General features: G+C 40.9%; 1 protein-coding gene across 1 annotated transcript in view; it reads right to left on the reverse strand.

Moving 5' to 3' along the window:
• The window catches only part of LOC106872067 (SUMO-activating enzyme subunit 1), a 16,816-nt gene extending 3,500 nt beyond the window's left edge, over positions 1 to 13,316 (reverse strand). Inside the window, exons 1-7 of the mRNA XM_014918919.2 lie at positions 13,187 to 13,316; positions 9,835 to 9,946; positions 8,632 to 8,691; positions 6,660 to 6,916; positions 5,431 to 5,533; positions 2,941 to 3,046; positions 1,738 to 1,882 (exon numbers count right to left, since the gene is read on the reverse strand). Of these exons, the coding sequence (XP_014774405.1) occupies positions 1,738 to 1,882; positions 2,941 to 3,046; positions 5,431 to 5,533; positions 6,660 to 6,916; positions 8,632 to 8,691; positions 9,835 to 9,946; positions 13,187 to 13,269 (866 nt within the window). The 5' untranslated portion in view covers positions 13,270 to 13,316. The remainder of the gene's footprint in view (positions 1 to 1,737; positions 1,883 to 2,940; positions 3,047 to 5,430; positions 5,534 to 6,659; positions 6,917 to 8,631; positions 8,692 to 9,834; positions 9,947 to 13,186) is intronic.
• Positions 13,317 to 14,261: the final 945 nt, after the last annotated feature.

Raw genomic sequence — 14,261 nt, forward strand, 5'->3', positions numbered from 1 at the left:
TGGCATCTTGGGCAAGTGTCTTCTACTATAGCCTCAGGCCAACCAAAGCCTTGTGAGTGGATTTGGTAGACGGAAACTGAAAGAAGCCTATCATATATATGTATGTGTGTGTTTGTTTGTGTGTCTGTGTTTGCCCCCCCACCCCAACATCGCTTGACAACCAATGCTGGTGTGTTTACGTCCCCGTAACTTAGCGGTTCGGCAAAAGAGACCGATAAAATAAGTACTAGGCTTACAAAGAATAAGTCCTGGGGTTGATTTGCTCGACTAAAGGCGGTGCTCCAGCATGGCCACAGTCAAATGACTGAAACAAGTAAAAGAGTATTAGAATATATTTGAGAGTCTCTTGTTAGTATATTGAGTGGCTGCACCCTAAATACATCCATAAAGATTGACTAATTAATGAAAAGCGGTCGTTAGTGATGAAGTCCTACTCCCCAAATTTTAGTAGTTGGTCCATGCAGAAATTTTCTGCAGTGTAATTTTATTTTACCTGTGATAAAAATACACGTACAACAGATGGAGAATAAAGCCATAATTATTGATTACTACATTATTCAAGTTAATAAACCTTTTGTGATGTGTAAATAGATTTCTTTCATGCCTTGGTAGCAAAACGTGTGTGTGTGTGTGTGTGCATAGCTTAGAGGCTTAGAGGGAACAGTGCTTCTAACGTCATTGCAACGACAACAGCAAAACAAGTGAGTGTGCTTGCACATGTGGACAGCTTAGAGGCTTAGCCAACACAATGCCTACAACCATCACCACTAATACTACTACCACTACTATTAACAGGGATGAAGACAGACAAATATCTAAGGCAACATACTCCCTACAGGCACTGGGCAAACATTTAACAGCAGGAAACTGGATCTAACCTGCCCCCAACTGTTCTACTCCACTTACAAACACTACCGCACTGCACCACCTTCCTGAATAAGCTCACTTGGCCACACTCCTGTATTGCACAATTCCACATACAATGGCCGCACTATCGTAGTGTGTTAAATGTGACCAGAATGGAGAAATATGGTCATGTCCAGTGTTGGTGGTAAGTTCACAGCTGTATCTTACACCAGTTTCGCATAACCAGCCCCAGCCCATTCAAAAGTACCTTGGATCATAGGGCGACCAGCTGTGCTTGAGGAGACCTATTGAGTCAAGTACATCAACATCAAAATGAAAATCAAATGGAAATTGTAGTTGTGATCCCGGTGGCACATAAAAAGCACCATCTGAACGTGGCTGATGTCAGTGCCGCTTTGACTGGCTTCCGTGCTGGTGACACATAAAAAGCACCAACCAATGGTCATTGCCAGCCTCCTCTGGCCCCTGTGCCAGTGGCATGTAAAAATCACCCACTACACTCTTAGAGTGGTTGGCGTTAGCAAGGGCATCCAGCTGTAGAAACACTGCTAGATCATATTGGGGCCTGGTTCAGCCTCCTGGCTTCCCAGACCCCAGTCGAACCGTCCAACCCATGCTAGCATGGAAAATGGATGTTAAACGATGATGATGATGATGACCTGTTGAGAGTAAATGTTAGTGAAATCTGTCCCACATCACCGAGGTAATAGGGGGCTGCCTAACATAGAAATAGTAGAAGGCTGCTTAACATAACAGAGTTGTATAAAGGATGGCTAACAGAACAGAAATGCTGAGGACTGTCCAACTCAGGGTAGCTAGGGGCTGACCAGCATATCAGTGAGAGGACTCAGGGTTGGCCACAACAATTACCTGACAAAATAGTCTGTGAGAACTTCTTGCTTTACTGACAAACTCTCCAATACTTCAGTCCGTAGCTTCATTAACTCCTCCATATCTGAAGTTTTCGATTTAACTGATGGATGTCGACCATGTCTCTCCAGGAATTTCAGCATCACTGAAAGTAGTAATAATAATAATAATAATCATCTGGGATATGCCAATACACACAGATAAAGAAATTAAGGCTAATAGGCCAGATTTAGTTGTCAGAGATCACCAAGAAAAAAAAAAAAAATGCTTTTTAATCGATGTATCAATACCAACAGATGACAATGTTTCTCTAAAAGAAACAGAGAAACCTTCAAAATACAAAGACCTGGAAATAGAAGTAACTCGAATGTGGAATCTAAAAACAGAAACAATTCCTATCATAGTAGACGCATTGGGTGTGATAAAAGAATATTCAGACAAATATGTAACAAAAACACCAGGACTTACAAGTATATACAACAAACAGAAAATAGCACTACTAAGCACTGCACACATTCTACACGGCCACAAATGCTTTTAGCAGGGACAGGCGGAGTAGACGGACCCTGAGAGGACTAAAGAAAAAATTTGCTTCAGTATCATTTGAACTCAAGATGCAAAGTGTGTATGTAATCCATTTTCCTCCTCTAACAATTCTCATAATCAGAATAGCAATCAGTTTTAAGCTGGGCACACCATCATCATTTAGCGTGCACCTCCCATCCTGGTATGGGTGGGACAGTTTGACAGGAGTTGGCCAGGCAGAAGCCTGCACCAGGTTTTAATGTGTGTTTTGGCAGGATTTTTACAGCTAAGCCAGAAATTTGGGGAGAGAAATAAACTGATTACACTGACCCCAATACTTGATTGTTGTTCATTTTATCAACCCCAGAATGATGAAAGGCGAAAACGACCTCGGTAGAAATTGAACTCAGAATTAATAAGAGGCATAAACAATGAAAACATAGGCTGTGTTGAAGCCAACATGAGTGTCATTATATGGTTGACCATCGTGAGAGAAATAGCAGTTAAATACCTGGGATATGTAATTCTAGCCAATGCATGCCTGAAACTAAGATTTGATGGTCAAGAATGAAATACATTTGATCACAGGTTTGTTGGGTTATCGTCGTTAATCTGCAGCTGAATAATGACACTAAGAGGATAGGTAAGTTTCTAGCCATGAAATATAACAAATATTACCTTGCATGATAAAATAAACCTTGGCAGTCCTCTTCAGACGCTTCTGGTTCTCTTCAGTGCTCCAGTCAAATTTTAGTGCAGACTCAAATCGGACAAACTCACTCGACTGCAACAGAAAACCATCAACGGGTGTTAAGGTAGGGGAAAGAGTTTGTGACGAAGCAAAACACCTTCGCAACCATAAACTTCTCAACTGTGAAAGCATCGGATCTCACAGGGCCAACTGGTAAGAAGAGGGGCTCAAATTAGGGTGAAGAGTCTATCGATTTCTTTATTGCCCACAGGGGGCTAAACATAGAGGGGACAAACAAGGACAGTCAAAGGGATTAAGTCGATTACATCGACCCCAGTGCGTAACTGGTACTTATTTAATCAACCCCCAAAAGGATGAAAGGCAAAGCCGACCTCGGTGGAATTTGATCTCAGAATGTAACGGCAGATGAAATACCACTAAGCATCAACATTAGTCATCAGTCATCCATCAATCGTCATCATTATTCTTAAATCTGTATTTCTGTGCTTGCAGGGGTCAGACAAAACTTCACTGAGGCAGAATTAGAATTTATATGGTCAAAGGCCTTTCTTGATGTTAACCTTGATCATGCAACAACGACCAGACTGGAGCTGCAGATAAGTAAAACAGTCTGTATGAATGGTGAGGCTTTTATTTGGTCGGTGCAGCCACAGAAAATGGTGAAACCACATAAGGTAATGCCATCCACCAGTGCTGCTGATTATTTTCTCAGGTGATATAGTCAGCATGTAACGAGCATGTATCGGCAACACAAGATCTCTCTCTGGATGTTATTAGCAGTTTAAAGGTGATCTTTAAACTGCTAATTTATTCAACATCATTTTAACATCCACTTTCCCACGAAGAAGACCCAACAAGCTGAGCAACATTGCAGTCATGGCAGATACTGGTGTCATGCATATGGCACATGTGCCGGTGGCAAATAAAAGCATCCATTACACTCTCAGAGTGGTTGGCATTAGGAAGGGCATCTAGCTGTAGAAACCATGCCAGATCAGATTGGAGTCTGGTGCAGCCTTCCAGCTTACCAGCCCTGGTCAAACTGTCCAACCTGTGCCAGCATGGACAACGGATGATGATCCCGAAAGGATGAAAGGTAAAGCTAAACCCCGAAATGTAAAGACAGGTGAAATGCTGTTTGGCACATTCTCTGGTATATGACCGATTCTTGCAGTAACAAGAGTCAAGTAATTATCAAAGCTAAGTACACCATATCTAAGATGCTCATTGAGACGGAACCAGAATTATTTCAAGACAAATTTGGCGTTAGGAAGGGCATCCAGCTGTAGAAACTCTGCCAAATTAGACTGGAGCCTGGTGTTGCCATCCGGTTTCACCAGTCCTCAGTCAAATCGTCCAACCCATGCTAGCATGGAAAGCGGACGTTAAACGATGATGATGATGATGATGATGAAATCATTGTAATTGACTGGATGGGAGCAAAGTTGTAAAAGGGAAACAAAAAAACAAGTTAAGTGAGTTTCAAATAAAAATGATCTATTTTGCCTCCATCCATACTATTATTATTATTATTATTATTATTATTATTATTATTATTAAGGTGACGAGCTGGCAGAATCGTTAGCACGCAGGACAAAATACTTAGCGGTATTTCGCCCGTTGCTATGTTCTGAGTTCAAATTCTGCTGAGCTCGGCATTACCTTTCATCCTTTTGGGGTCGATAGATTAAGTACCAGTTAAGTACTGGGGATTGATGTAATCAACTCATCTTCTCCCACAAAATTGCTACCCTTGTGGCAAAATTTGAAACCATTATTATTATTATTGCATGTGTGTGTCTGATAGTACACACAAGACAGAGAGGGAGAGTGTTAAATGGAGGTCATGTGATTGATTTCTACATCACACCTCTTTTCTTGCATTTATAGAGAAGAGAGGAGATACATTAATGTAGGGGCAGTAGGGGGTGGAGAGACGTTTATGTAGAGGCGGTGGGAGGAAGGACATTAGCATAAAGCTGATAGAGGTGGTGGGAGAAGAGACATTTATGTAGCAGTGGTAGGAGGAGTGACACAAACGTAGAGGTGGTGGGAGGAGATATGTGGTGGTGGAGGAGGGAAAGACATTAACATGGTGGTGATAAGAGGAGTGACATCAAAGTGTGGGTGGTGGAGGGAGATAGACATTAACATAGAACTGGTGGGAGGAGAGATTTATGTAGCAGTGGTAAGAGGAGATGTGTTAATGTGGTGGTGGAGGGAGATACATTAACATATAGCTGGTGGGAGGGGAGAGAATTACGCAGAGGTGGTAAGAGAGATGTTAACATAGTGGCAGTGGAGGGAGGGAGGGACATTAATGTAGATGTGGTGGGAAGCAAAACAATTAGCATAGAGGTGGTAGTGATGGTGGGAGGAGACATTAATCAGATGACAAATAGGCGGGGGGGGGGTCACAGTGAGAGTGACAGAAGAAACAAGACAGAATCACCTACATTTTTGACAACAACAGTTTCCATGGCGATCTTAGCCCTCTTCTCTTTGGGTTCACCATTCTCACTTTCTTCTGTTTCCTTGGGTTTCGGTTTGGGAATTTCTCTGAAAGACACAAGCGCAGCAGAGCGTGTACACAAAGATGCAACAGCAACATGATGCAGTAATGTTCAAGTGACCATCCCCACAGAGTAAAGACGGACTGGAGTGGAACCACTCAGTCAAAGTGGCAGCTTGTATGGGATGGGTTGTAGTAGTTTAACCCCAGCTCAGCTCTTATCAAGCACAATTATGATTAAAGTATTCCAACCATGACTATCCTGTATTAGTTTCAGACAATATAGCCAGAACTACATTATCCAAAGTGTCCTTCCTAATTTTGAAGATGGTATGGTCAGGTTTAACAGAAATTGACTGCTGTTTCTAATACTTTGATTGACCATTTGGAGGCTCTCTTGCTGGGATGTGTTGTGTAGTGTGATGATGATGGTATGCCCTGTGGTAGTGTTAATGTATTACAGTGGTTCCCAACCTGGGGTCTGCAAAGGTGGTATTGGGGGTCAGTGAATTGAATTCAAAATTTTTGATACACACACACACACACACACAAAGATAAGTATATTAAAAGGGGTCCGTAGGAAAACTCATTTAAATAAAAGGGTAGGGAATCACAGGTGTAGTATGATTATCAAACCATGTATCTCAACAGAAATATGGTAACGAAAAGGTTAAAATATATAATAGACAAACAATTCTTAACCCTTTCGATACCAACCTGGCTGAAACTGGCTCTGGCTCAGTAATACAAATGTCTTGTTTTCATAAGTTCTGAATTAAAATCTTCTGCCAAACCTTAATCACAATTTATGCTCCTAATACTAGTTTAATGATAACTAAGTTATTTTACTAAATTCTTTGTTATATTTAAAGTAATTGAAAGAAACACAGAGCATCTCAATAGAAATATGGTAACAAAAGGGTTAATTAATCACGATTGACATAAAGACTCCCTCTCCTTATACACACAAAGAGAAATATGCCCACGTACATAAAGAGGGAGATCACGCGGGAGAGAACGAGAGGAAAGTTAAAATGTCTGATGTTGAATAAGTCTGTATTGAATCAGTAGCGCCGAAGAGGTAGCACCAAAATAGCTGTGCCAAAATGTCCCAAACCTGAAGTGGAGAATTATGATGATGATGATGATGATGACTAACAACAGGGTACTTACTCAGCAAACTCATGGCTGCCAAGATCAGAGAACATGAAACCAAAATATCCAAAGGCATCAGTAGCGAAGAACTTGATGTTATGCTCATGGCAGAGTTTGTTGATCCGACAGAGAGCATTACGGCAAGATGAGGTGATGCAGATCACATTGAACTGCTGGAAGAAGGTGTCAGGTTTGTCATCAACATTTGATGTATCAACTGTGATCTTAACAAGAGGATTCAGCTTCTGAGTGGCTTCCTGCGATGCTTCAGCACGCTGCAACAAATGGAAGAGAAATAAAATATATACAGTTGTGCTGGTGGCACGTAAAAAGCACCATCTGAACATGGTCAATGCCAGTGCTGCTTGACCAGCTCCCGTACTGGTGGCATGTAAAAAGCACCATATGGGTGTGGTCGATGCCAGTGCTGCTTGACTGGTCTCATGCTGGTGGCACATAAAAGGCACCATCCAAGCAGAGTCAATGCCAGTGGTGCCTGACTGGTCCTGTGCTGGCGGCATGTAAAAAGCACCCATTACACTCTCTGAGTGTTTGGCATTAGGAAGGGCATCCAGCTGTAGAAACCTTGCCCGATCAGATTGGAGCCTGGTGCAGCCTCCTGGCTTGCCAGTCCCCAGTCCAACCATCCAACCCATGCCAGCATGTAAAACGGATGTTAAACGATGATGATGATGATGACAGTCAAAAACTGGTGTATATAGCAAGGCATGTGTATACACACACCTATCATCATCATCATCATTCAGCCTGTTTTCTATCCTGGCAAGAGCTGGCCAGTTTGACAGGAGATGCTGAGCCAGAGAAGTGCATTAAACTCTAACATACGCTTTAGTAGGGTCTCTACAGCTAGATGCCTTTCCTAATGCCAACCCCTTTACTGAGTGTACTGGGTGCTGTTTTATGGCGTTGGCACTAGTCAAGTTAACAAGTAACTCATAAGACAAGATCCCCTCGAATGAGTGGGGGCTAGCTTTGTGCCATATACACATATATACTTATATTCTCCATCATCCCCAGTTACATATGTCCACAATGCCCATGCTAGCATGGATTGGATTGCCCTTCATGATGCCAATGAAATTAGCAGACCCTGTGTGTGTGCATATCTATGTAAATATATATAAATGCATATATATATATATTTCATCATCGTCGTTTAACGGCTGCTTTCTATGCTGGAAGGCTGCACCAGGCTCCAATCCGATCTGGCAAAGTTTCTACAGCTGGATACGCCAACCACTCCAGGAGTGTAGTGGGTGCTTTTTACAGGTCACTGGCACGAGGGCCAGTCAGGTGGGACTGGTATCGACCGCACTTGAATGGTGCTTTTTACATGCCACCGGCATGGGACCAGTCAGTCGGCACTGTGTGTGTGTAGTACTGAAAAACAACCTTAAGATGCTGAACCTTTTAGGCGAGATGACTGGCACCCTGCTGTACTCAAGAAGACCTGTATTCCACAGCAGAAATTTTAAGGCTGGTCCCTCTGGTGGTGAAGAGCACTCATGTGTCATGTAAAAGCACCCAGTCCACTCTGAAGTGGTTGGCATTAGGAAGGGCATCCAGCCAGAGAAACCATGCCAAATCATACTGGAGTCTAGTGCAGCTCTCCAGCTTGCTAGCTATGATCAAACTGTACAACAATGCCAGCATGGACAATGGACATTAAATGATGAAGATATATATATACACACACCTATTTATATACATACACACATCTTTCTCCTCCTCTCTCTCTATACACATACACACACAGTCTCCATTGGTCAACTTGAGGTGACAGTAAAGGACACTCCCACAAAGTGTTGCTCGATTGGGTCAGACAAGGAACTATGAGGTTGCAGAGTGGACACTGCAAGCACATAGCCATGTCTATATTCATTTCCACAATACAGAAATTCATTAGAATAATAATAATAAGAAGAAGACTGAGAGAGAAAATGTGGAGGCTGCAATGTGCAATACTTACATTACGTCCAACATCATCTCTAGATACCAAGAATTGGTTGCAGCGGTCTTCTTCAGTCACCTGTAAGGTAGACAATGGCAAGAGAAAGATTCATTACAATGAAGAAAAAAAGAAGAAAAAAAACCAATAAACCAGTAAATTCATCTTTGCAGTATGTTTATTAATATGTACTTGTCATTAATGCCATCTTTACAAAGTATGTATTTATACTCAAGGTTCAATAAATAATATTGCTAAAATACCAAACCTGCCACATGTATTTATGTAAAACCCATCAAATTCCTCACAATCGTCACTATCTGTTTCTAAAAGTTTCTCATACATATCACAAGATTCATCACATATGCCATCATTGTAAGGACTCCAGTCAGATTCTGGTGAATTGACTTTGACTTTGTAGTTGCTGTTGTACAGAATATCGTCTTCGGTACCATCCATGGTATTAGCAATACTATACTTTTTAAATGATTTTATCACATTTTCTACTTCAACTTTGTCACACGCCTTTATAACAAAATCACAAAGAACATCACATGCATAGCTCCACCATTTGTAAAAGATTTTTCTCCATTCATTCCATTGCTCTCTTACATTAACTCTGAATGGTTTGTTTAAACTGACAGCCTGTGTCATGCTGAATCTCCCCCGAGAACTATGTTAAGGGTACATGTGTCTGTGGAGTTCTCAGCCACTTGCATGTTAATTTCACGAGCAAGCTGTTCCGTTGATCGGATCAACTGGAACCCTCATCATTGTAACTGATGGAGTGCCACGATATACACACACACACACATATATATATATATATATATATATATATATATGAGTGATTGTGTGTATGTTTGTGTCTCCTTATTTTGACATGATTGTTGAAAATAAAAAGTCATTCATTTCTGATATTTTGCAGAAACATGTTGTTTGGCCATGGCAAAATATTACCTGGTTGTTTGGAAACAGGTAAGACACTCTGCCTCAATAGACTCTATCTGGCCAAGGTGAGCATGGAGAAGAGGACATTAAAAACGATGATGATGATAATATAGCACTGGAGGGAAATAATATATAAAGTTTATGTATTTAGCCCCGGGTTGAAGAAGGAAGAAGCTGCAACCTTCAACTCTAGACTTTGATAGATATACATCAACAGCCTTTCCTGTTTATATAACAAAAGAAAATTGACAGAGAAAGAGAGTGCTTTATCACCTTTTTATGATCCAACAGTGTGAGGGAGTTAATTCCAGAAAGGACAATATTCTTAGCAACCTCAGCTCCAAGACCTGACAATCCAACCAGAAGGACTTTTGCTGCTCGCAACCTAAAAATAGAAAATGGCATCAGAACATCTGCAAGATGCACAAGTCAATGAGATCCTCTAGGTGATTTCTTAACCTGTTCAAAATCTTCATATTCTATCATCTTAAATTGGAGACATTGGATGGCGTTAGGAAGGGCATCCAGCTGTAGAAACTCTGCCAAATCAGATTGGAGCCTGGTATAACCATCTGGTTTCACCAGTCCTCAGTCAAATCGTCCAACCCATGCTAGCATGGAAAGCGGACGTTAAACGACGATGATGATGATGATGATGGATGGTGTTATCCAAGGTACACTAAGCTCGAAAACAAACCTGGATGATCAGCGATAAACTGCTTTTAATAAGGGCTCCACAACATGATGTTAATGCTCAATGTGACAAGGAAGATAAAGACATTTTGGATTCCCATTCTTCCTTGTCACTCATATCTCTGTCTTACAGGGATGGTTGTGGATTTAAGGAGCTCCTTTGGTAATGGTCATTTACTACATCCTCAAGCTGACCAAAGCCTTGAGAGTTAAACTTGATACACACAAAATGCATGGAAGACTTGTTCCTTGTCTTGGGTGGTAGACTTAATCTGATGGCCAAAGAAAAGGATCAAAGTTGAGACCAAAAGAGTTTTGATTGCAGCACCAGACTAAAGCCTTACCAAATTCTGTAGCCTCAAACAAGTGGTCTTATTCAAGATGAGAAGCTGTGAGTAAGTAACAAATCAGCTATGAGTTGTCAGTTAAATATTGGGTACTTAAACGGTAATGACATTTTTGATAAATAGCAAAAGATGGAAGAACTATCAACTGAAGACCATTGACCATATATAGTAAAGTTCACAGAGATGTCATCATCGTTTAACGTCTGCTTTCCATGCTAGCATGGGTTGGACGATATGACTGAGGACTGGCAAACCAGATGGCTGCACCAGGCTCATATCTGATCTGGCAGAGTTTCTACAGCTGGATGCCCTTCCTAACGCCAACCACTCTGAGAGTGTAATGGGTGCTTTTATGTGCCACCGGCACAAGGGCCAGTCAGGCGGTACTGGCAACAACCACACTCAAGGTCCGTCATCAGAAAGGGAAAGACGATAGCACTGAAAATATAGGCACTATCATGCTATTAGCTGTCAGAAGTGAAAGTGCTCACTGCTAGTGAAGTATCTGTCTGTCTGCCTGTCTGTTGCTGGCCTGTCGATTCTTTGGCTACTGACAGCTAATACCATGACTGGCCGAAGCGAGCTATTTGTCTGTCTGTCTCTCTCTCTATCTATCTATCTATTATTCGAAAGTTCGCGCGTCCGAGCTAGCTAGTCGTGAGTAGAAAACACAAATTTAATATAAAAACATATTTCCTGAAATTGCAAATTATTTAAAATATAAAAATATAATTTTCAACAGAGAGAATTTATCAAAATAGAAAACAAATGAGGTTTGAAGTTTAAAAATAATAGGATCGACCACTCACGACTAGCTAGCGCGGACGCGCGAACTTTCGAGTAATAGATAGATAGATAGAGAGAGAGACAGACAGACAGACATATAGCTCGCTCCGGCCAGTCATGGTATTAGCTGTCAGTAGCCAAAGAATCGACAGGCCAGCAACAGGCAGGCAGACAGACAGACAGATACTTCACTAGCAGTGAGCACTTTCACTTCTGACAGCTAATAGCATGATAGTGCCAAAATATAAGTACTGTTACCCCAAAAGTATATAAACTTATTTGAATTTGAAAAATGGGAACAATTTTTGCTGATGCAAATCATGATTGTCTTCCTTAGAGTTTAGTTGTTATTTGCCATTGACTATATGGCTAGTAAGTTAGTATAAATTAACAGATATAATTAGAAGTGGATCTAGAGAAAATATAATAGTTAAGATGAGAATATAGAGAAAGACAAAAGGCGGTGAGCTGGCAGAGTGGTTAGCACGCCGGGCGAAATGCTTATTTCGTCTGTCTTTACGTTCTGAGTTGAAATTCCGCCGAGGTCGACTTTGCCTTTCATCCTTTCGGGGTGGATAAATTAAGTACCAGTTGCGTACGGAGGTCGATCTAATCGACTGGCCCCCTCCCGCAAAATTTCGGATCTTGTGCCTGGAGTAGAAAAGAATATAGTGGGAGACAAAAAAGTCTTCCTACAGCGAAAATGTCGCAATGAGATATAAGCGTTGAAACCAAATTAGTCACTAAAAAGTAACCCTTTTGATTTCCACTGACTATCGCTTTATGTGTTTTCAGTCAGTATAAAAAAGAAAATATGTGACTAGTCTAATTATAAATAGAAGGGTCGAAATCAGAGGTACTATAAACTGAAGAGACAACAGAAATTCATCGTGACCGCCAAACGGAATAAGTTTGACAAAGTGGTACATTAAACTCAAAGATTGCCTATGGCAGTTGTATGCTCACAGTGCTAATTCATGTACTTGGATAATTAATAACCACGTCTCGCTCACGTTCGTTAAGTAAAGTGATCACAAAATACTTGGACGATCCGACTGAAGTAATGGGAATGTCGCACTAGCTGCGAGAAGACCGGAAATCTAAAAACTGAAATCCCCATTCTGAGATGTTACAGTACATAAGATTTTCGTTTCGGTACTCAATTCCGGTTTTTGGCTTAAGCAGCAACACACACTGCTTCTAATTCATAAAAGAACTCATTGATTGATGGTTAAACGTGATATGTACTAATAATCGAATGAGAATAAAGTATAGACTGATATGAAAAATTAGAACCAAACCGGAACGAAAACAAATAAAATTGTAGGAAATTATAAATATTGGAACGAACGCAAAAACGGAAAGAGATGAACGAAAATGTAACAGATTAAAAAAAAAGGTTGTTTGATCTACACATTTTAGTCGATCGATTCCTCACCAATTCGTTGTATATCTCTTAGTTCTATAACCATTTGTATTGTTAGCAGGTGCGTGAGTTAGAGAGAGATATATTATTAATAGCAGTTACTAGATTTAAAGACCACCTCGCAAGAAATTTATACATACATATCAGACTTTATATACAAAATAAGGAATGAAAAGAGACGTGTCTGTAGCGGAGATGTTGATGATAAGAGAGTAAAGGCGTGAATGGGAAGCCGGGTTGTGGAGAAAGAAAGACTTGCGAGATGGACATGTGGTTGACGGGAGTGAGAGGTTTTCAAAGTAATCAAGGAGAAAAGGTTTCCATGGCTGCTGTGTTAGGTGTTGCTTAATCATTGAGGTGCAGGTTTGTTTACCTTTTCTGTGCTTCCAGACCCCACAGACGGATTTGTCTGTCGTACAAAGCAGCTTCGTCTTCGCTCAGTCTCTCTTCCACCATTTTTCAAGCTATGTCAATGAAGTTTCTCATTGGTCGAAATCTGACCAATCAGAGAGTAACGTTGTAGTTTAGCTTTCTGCTGAAACTGAGACTCTTTTGTCAACAACACATTGTTTATTGTTGATAAAGTTTCAGGTCGTCTCCCATTGAACAAATCTATGATCAGAGGCATTCCAGCTGTGACCATCCTGCCTCTCTTGGACTATATTGGCTAAGTTGTGATTTGAAGTAAATTTGGCTGCTATTTCTAATCACTTCAACAACCACATAGAGGTTCCCCTCTTGTTAATCTTTCCAGACTGATAAAACGCTTATGTAAAATAATGAGTTAAAAATATCAGTCGACTAAGATTATCCACGTAATTAAATGACAAAAACTTCCTTTAGAATGCTGAAAACGCACTCACCAACTTTGATAATGTCAGCTCGTGCGAAATTTTGGGAAAATAAATAAGATGCTGACAGGAGTTCTCTCCCTTAGAGATCTGTGTTAACACTCATTCTTAAAACCTGCATTCAACCGCAGCCAACAGTGGTTTTAGGTTCAGTCCCATTGTATGGCATTTGGGGCCAATATATCATCTACTATAACTTAAGGCCGGCTAAAGCCTTGTGAGCGAATTTGGTAGATAGAAATTTAAATTGTGTAAACACACACATTCATGTGTGTGTGTATTGCATATCCTTACTGCCAAATCTATTGTTGTTGGCACTCCGTCGGTTACGACGTCGAGGGTTCCAGTTGATCCGATCAACGGAACAGCCTGCTCGTGAAATTAACGTGCAAGTGGCTGAGCACTCCACAGACACGTGTACCCTTAACGTAGTTCTCAGGGATATTCAGCGTGACACAGTGTGACAAGGCTGACCGCGAGTCCACTGCCCTAACCACTGGGCCATTGCGCCTCCACTTCCAAATCTAACATTAAATAAAAGACACGAGTAGTAATTATTATTACGCAGTACACGTTTATTTTGGACTTTCAAAACCT

Source organism: Octopus bimaculoides, chromosome 6 (assembly GCF_001194135.2).
Source record: "Octopus bimaculoides isolate UCB-OBI-ISO-001 chromosome 6, ASM119413v2, whole genome shotgun sequence".
In the NCBI taxonomy this organism is placed as follows: domain Eukaryota; kingdom Metazoa; phylum Mollusca; class Cephalopoda; order Octopoda; family Octopodidae; genus Octopus; species Octopus bimaculoides.